At 39.2% G+C, this 6,696-nt stretch overlaps 1 protein-coding gene across 1 annotated transcript; it reads right to left on the reverse strand.

Annotated features, from left to right (window-relative positions):
* Positions 1-373: 373 nt before the first annotated feature.
* On the reverse strand, positions 374-3,403 carry LOC135205782 (piggyBac transposable element-derived protein 3-like). Its single transcript, XM_064236921.1, has 3 exons — positions 3,372-3,403; positions 2,394-2,583; positions 374-2,085 (listed from the first exon to the last, which is right to left on the reverse strand). Exons 2-3 carry the CDS (start codon positions 2,569-2,571, stop codon positions 452-454), a joined length of 1,812 nt encoding a protein of 603 aa, XP_064092991.1. The 5' UTR covers positions 2,572-2,583; positions 3,372-3,403; the 3' UTR covers positions 374-451.
* Positions 3,404-6,696: the final 3,293 nt, after the last annotated feature.

The raw sequence follows: 6,696 nt of genomic DNA on the forward strand, positions 1-6,696 counted from the left end.
GGTCAAAGAAAAGACTGGTGTAGGTGCGTGGTCTTTGACCACTCTTCTCCCGATCTACGCATGCATTGCCAGATATCACAAGGTTCCTTGCTTTTCATCTGCTTTTTAACCCAATCCAGCTAGGTGCTAGAAATTATCCTATTGTTAAGACCGAAGGTTTGTTCGCATATGAACAAATGTATATCAGAAAATTTGAATTTATTATTTTAGTTTTCTATCAAACTTTTTAAATTTTTTTAATTTTTTTCTTACTGTTTGTATTTTTTATTACTTTTTATATCTTTTCACTATTATTTTCCAGTAATTTACCAACTTATTTCTTTTGATTTTTTTTCACTTTTTTTACTTCAGATAATTATATAAGAAACAATGAGATGGTTTAGTTATTTATTTTACAATGAATTTTAAAAAATACTTACAATTACTGATATTTACAATGTATTTACAATTACTAGCCTACCTTGTGGAATAATGAAAAACAATTTCTCACATCATTGAGGCACAATGCAACCTTGCAGTCTTCGCACACCCAACGGGATCTGCGAATGTGGCCCTTCCTTGAACAAAACTTACAAGTTTGCCTTTCGCCCACATGCTTTGGCATATGCAGAGAGGTGGCATCCTGGCGGGACTCTATGGAAGGCACGATTGCACGTTGGCCCCGCTTAGGTTTAGGCACATCTCTTGTTCCAAGGGAAGCATTGGTTACCTTGCTGATGAGGGTCTTGAAGCTGACCAGCCAAAAACAGATTTCAAAGCGGAACTCCTTGAGGGGCATAGGTTTACACTGCAATGCCAAACAGTCTCTCTTGTAAAGGATCCAGGCATTGCAGATAATCAAGTCCAGCATGTAAGCAAACAGCCTCATGTAGTACCGCTTTGCTTTGAATGGGGTCTTGTAGAGGTGCACAAACATGTCGCTCTTGTCAATGCCACCCATGCGACTGTTGTACTTGTTGATAACATTTGGACATTGCACAGGAACCTTCTTCTTTGCTTCCTTGTCATACCTCTCCACTTCACAAACAGGCTCCACACCAACACCAGTGGATAAGATTGTGACAATGCTGTTGTCCTTCCACCTGGCGACAAGGATGCCATCAGAAGAGACGTAGTCAAGTGTGCCCCTGGGTACCGAGTTCTCGGTCATGTCCTTGACAGACTGCAGGGGTGGATAGCCAACTCTGTTGTCCCTGGCAGTGCCCACATAACAGCAACTATACTGTGACCTCAAGTACTCAACCAATGCTATACTTGTGAAGTAGCTGTTGGCATACACAGTGGAGTTCTCTGGGTCCTTGAGGGTCTTGACCAAGGCAATAACAAACTTGTCAGTGACTGGCAACTTTTCCTCCTCTTCAGACAGTGATGTGTGGTGGCTCTGAAACGTAGTGGCCCCCTGGTACATGAGAATGTCATGGATAAATCCATCCACACTGGAACGGCAGAATAGTGTGAAGCCCCACTTGTCCGGTTTCTTGGCTACATATTGACGAAGGTTACCCGCCATGGTGCCCTTGTAAGCAACCATAACCTCATCTATGGATTGCATAGGAGTCTCTGCAACATTCAAGAACTCCTTGGTAACCTTAGTGAAGAGGGAACGCACCTTCAAGAACCGGTCCTGTGATCCTGCTGCCTGGTCATTGTCACTGAAGTGGAGGTTTGACCGGATTGCCTTGAAACGGTTCCTGGACATATACTCAGCAACTTGAGGCACCCTCATCTTGGCAGACCAGTAGTCCACTATGCTGGGCAAAGGCACAAGTCCCATGTACATGATGAGACCCAGGAAAACCATGAACTCGGATTCGGAGAGGTTGAAGTTACTGACCACATCCCTCTGCTTCGAGTATAGGTTACTCTGAGAGACAATGTGGGACCTCAAGTCAGGCGTAAAAAACTGTGTGAAGTATTCAGAGGCCGGCCTCAGAAAGTCAGGACGGGGGTGAACATACTCCTGCCGGGGCTGGTTAGTGATGTCTTCCTTCTTCCACTGTTGAACCCGAGGTCTCTTAGTGGAAGGCTGGACCGCATCACCATCCTCTGGCATCTGTTGAGGAACAGCAACACAGACCTTGCGACCTGAAATAAAAAAAAAGTATGATTAGTAAAACAGTAAATGAATCTTGAGTGTGTATGTGTATGTACATGTGGGCAGTGAGTATGTTTGTATGTGTATGTATGTGTGGGCAGTATGTTTGAATGTGTGTATGTGTGGGCAGTGAGGGTATGTGTGCATGTATGTGTGAGCAGTGAGCGTACATGTGTATATGTGGGCAGTGAGTGTAGCAAATGTACACATTTTCATACACAAAACATCAATATAAAAATGGTATGACTTTTAAAAAACGCACGGCAATAACTGGTTTTATAATATGCGTCATACTAACCTGGCTCAGATCTCGAGGTAGAAGACGTATCCTCGTCGAGGCTGAGTTCCTCAAGGTCACTGTCGTCCTCGAGTGATGCCACGTCCATGTCACTGCCTGCAACATCATCAGGGGCTATCCAAGAACGTTGACTATTATCTTCATGCTCCAATGCAGCATTCCTTCGCCCATAAAACATCGAACTTTTAATCTGCAAAAAAAAAATATTAAAATTCATGTAATAATTCTCTCTCTCTCTCTCTCTCTCTCTGCACAATAGTCCAACAACTGCAAGCTAAATCAAAATGCATGCAACTGAGCCTAACATCACTATAATTACTAGAAATGACACTAACAGCACTCACTTTTGTAAACAATCTCTCTCTCTCTCTCTCTCTCTCTCTCTCTCTCTCTCTCTCTCTCTCTCTCTCTCTCTCTCTCTGTGCACATAAGCCTAACAACTGCAAACTAAATCAAAATGCATGCAAATGAGCCTAACATTACTATAATTACTAGAAATGACACTAACAGCACTCACTTTTGTAAACAGACAATCAATAACACACAATAACAAACTGTGGGTGATTCCGTATCTTAACGGATTTTTTTAACCGTTACGGTCCATAACGGTTAAAAAAATCCAAAAAATCCAAAGTGTCCCAGAATGGATTAGCGTACTCCACCTAAACTCATATGGGCCACTTGGACTGTAAAGGGTTAATAGTTAGTATAATTTTATTGCAACTAATTATCCCCCACCCAAAATAAAATGTTTGTGAGGGTTTAACCTTCCTCCACAGTAGCCTTGGGGCACTTAGTAAGAATAAAAATGAATGGCATCAGGTAATTTTTACCTCAAAACCTTACATATACCAGGGTTAATGAACTATTTATTAAGCTGTGATGCTAGATTATCATTAAATAATTCAACTCGACCTACAAGTCAAGACTCAACTTTCATAGGGCACCTGCAGTTGTACCAAAAACTTCACCTCTTACCTCAGCTTCCTCTCTAGTTGCTGGTCCTTGTCCACCCGCCAAACTCTATCTTCTTGGCAGTGATAATGTGGCCTACATAAGTATATCTTGTCAAAGGAGTAAACCATGGATCTTCAGCACCAAAGTTAACCTGTAAGGCAGGAATTGAATAAGTAAATGATACACTGGTAATTAGTATGATAGACTATTACTGGTCCTATATGGTACACTAATATAGGTCAGTATGAGGAAATACATTCAATATGTGCCTATGCATCTTCTATATTACAAAATGAACAGTTTACTGGAATTCTTCATTATCAAAATTTATAAGAGATAGAAGAAAATCTAACAGTTTATCTGATATTTTCCAAAACTAATATAATAAATTTTTATTTTCTACAAACCCAATCATTACATACAATACAGTAGTACCTCGAGATACGAAAGGCTCTACTTACGAAAAACTCGAGATACGAAAGCCAATGCGAAAAAATTTTATGCTTCTACATAATCCGAAAAAAGTTTTCAAGATACGAAAGGTTGTTGCTGTAAGTCCCGAGATTCGCCCGGACCACCGAGAACAATTTTAAAACTCCCGCGCCGCCAACTGAGTAAACTCGCCACCATCCTCCCGCTCTCCCATTGGTTCCTGATGCTAGTCACCCCATAAGGTCCTGCTCTCCTATTGGTCAGCATCTACCCCTTGTGCTTTAAGTATTCTATTGGTAAAAGGTTGCTGTAAATTGAAAAACTTATTCATGCAATACATTTAATAAAAAAAAAAAACATTAGGTAAAGATAGAATAAAGAATAGAAATGAATGGTTATCATACTGTTTGGTAGTTTCAGTAGTTGAAGAGAGATAATGAAAATTTATGGCTCACTGTGTAAAAAGTGATTGCTTGGCGATCGTTCGATACTAGTAAGTGCGGGATGGATGTAAACAGACGTTTGGAAGCTTTTTTTTTTTTTTTTTTTTTTTTTTTTTGTTTTTTTTTATTATAGTTAATGGTTACTTAATAATTATTTGAAATGAGTACTTGCAATACATTTAATAAAAAAATTGTGAATTAGATATCAGAAAATATAAAATAAATCAGTCTGCCAACAAATAGGTATTTTTTAGAATTCTTCTTCTGTTTTATTATTACGTGATGTATTACGTATGTTTCATTACAGCTGTCAGTAACTCGGTATCTCCATTAGGTAAAGATGAATAAAAAGAATAGAAATGAATGGTTATTATACTGTTTGGTGGTTTCATTAGTTGAAGAGAGATATTAATGACAATTTATGGCTTACTGTGTGCTAGGAAAAATGATTGCTTGGCGCTCGTTCGATACTCGTAAGAATGTAAACAATCGATTGGAAGGTTTGTTTTTCTTTGTTTGTGTATTATAGGTGGTTTGTTTTACTTTGTTTGTGTATTATAGTTAATGATTAATTAATAATTATTTGAAAATGAGACATACTGATTATTTATACATTTTATTGGCATATTCTAAGCTTTAGCTCAGGTTTAGATGTCCGAATCATAGACTAAGCTACAGTAGCAACCGCTAACATAGGCTAGGCTTATTGCAGGGGACATGTGCTAAAGTCCTAATATATGCAGTAAAAATGGGGTTGAACATTACATGCAGTTGAACATTACTCAAGTATGTACAGTATTTTGCCTTTTTGGAGATATTTCTTCCGTCGTAACCCTAGACATGTGTTTTAGGCCTGGAAATAATAATTTCTAGGGTGTTTTTGGAGGGCTTGAAATGGATTAGCCATTTTACATGTAAAATGTGTTCCAAGATACGAAAAACTCATAATACGAAGGCCGTTCTCGGAACGGATCAATTTCGCATCTCGAGGTACCACTGTACATTCAAACAGAGTGAGTAGCCACACAACTGGCTTAATCAATACAATATTCAAGTACAGAAAAAGTGTCATTGTGCAAGCTGAAAAAGCTTCCCCCATTTTTATAAAAAAAAAACTACCTCTAAATTCAGCAAATTATTATCATTTTTTTTTTAAAGTTTGATAACTGAGATCCAATCCCAAATCCAATACAGAGATATAGCATGCATGGAATTGCAACCAGTGGGGTTTCCTTGAAGAAATGGGCTTCATCTGGAAGGAATCCTTAATGACAGATATAAACTGGAGGCAAAGATGAAGGTCTCCAGGAAAAAACTGTATCTCCGCCTCCAATGAATGCCGTCATTGGTGTTTTCAGTATGATGACTGTGATGAATGGTTCAACCTAAACATAACAGGAAATGACCTGCATGATGATAGATCCAAATGGAATAACATCATAAGTCTTGTGGATGACAAAGCAACTTAATGAAGAGAATTGACAATGCCATTGTCATCTCAAGGGAAGGCAAGGAGCTCAAAGTTATAATTAAAAGCCAAAGAGGAAGACTGGGCCTAAACTTCATAGGGTTTGAAGTTTGATTACGTGTGAAGAAAGGTCCTCTCTATGAGCTGCAGAATTATTGTGGGTAACAGCTTTCTAAGCTAGTAACAGTCCAGTTCTTTTGAGACCAGACAAAAACTAGCCACTTTTGCTAGAAACACTTGGGAGAAGAGGAGTGAAACGAAACGACACCTCACAGGACATAAAAGATTATATTTTTTGAGAAGGAAAAGAAGAAGGGCAAGGATTGCAAAAGGACCAAAGAGTAACTGTACCCACTGAGATGCAGTTTTGCTACAAGGTTTTAGGGTAAGAAAAGCCTAACCAAGAACCAAAGACTTGAGTAGGAAATATCACCAGGAGGAGCATGAAGCTCAATGCACACTTAAGAAGGGTATAATATAAGGCAGTAAAAAACACTGCTTCCGTTTACATGTACAGAGGGAAGCTTCCAACAAAGCCTCATTTGACTGAGTGGTAACACTGTGCAGGACAAAGGATAAAAGGATAAATCCAAGCTTGGAGGCCTCAGAGAGACAGAACACTTACTACTGACAAGATAATATGCTATCCCTTGACAGCCAAGAGAGAGTTTTCTGTCAATCCATAAATGGAAGATGAAGTTTGCTAAGACTGGAACTGGTTTTGAGAGGATGAAAACCCAACTTGTTACATGTCACAAACCTGATCTAACTGGCTGGCAAATGGATATGTGGAAGACAGGGTGGCAACAGCAAACACAACAATCTTTGAAAATAACCTCCCTCTGAGGCTACATTTGGTTACTGCCATGGGTTAAGATGTACTAATTGGGGTGATGATGAGATCTGTGAAATTGCAGTTACTTCAGAGGTACCTCAAGGAGTGAGAGAAACTTTGAAAAGTCTATGACAGGAGTCAGAATGCCCAGAAGTTACTCTTCCTGAG

The sequence above is a fragment of the Macrobrachium nipponense genome, chromosome 24, assembly GCF_015104395.2.
Source record: "Macrobrachium nipponense isolate FS-2020 chromosome 24, ASM1510439v2, whole genome shotgun sequence".
In the NCBI taxonomy this organism is placed as follows: Eukaryota; Metazoa; Arthropoda; class Malacostraca; order Decapoda; family Palaemonidae; genus Macrobrachium; species Macrobrachium nipponense.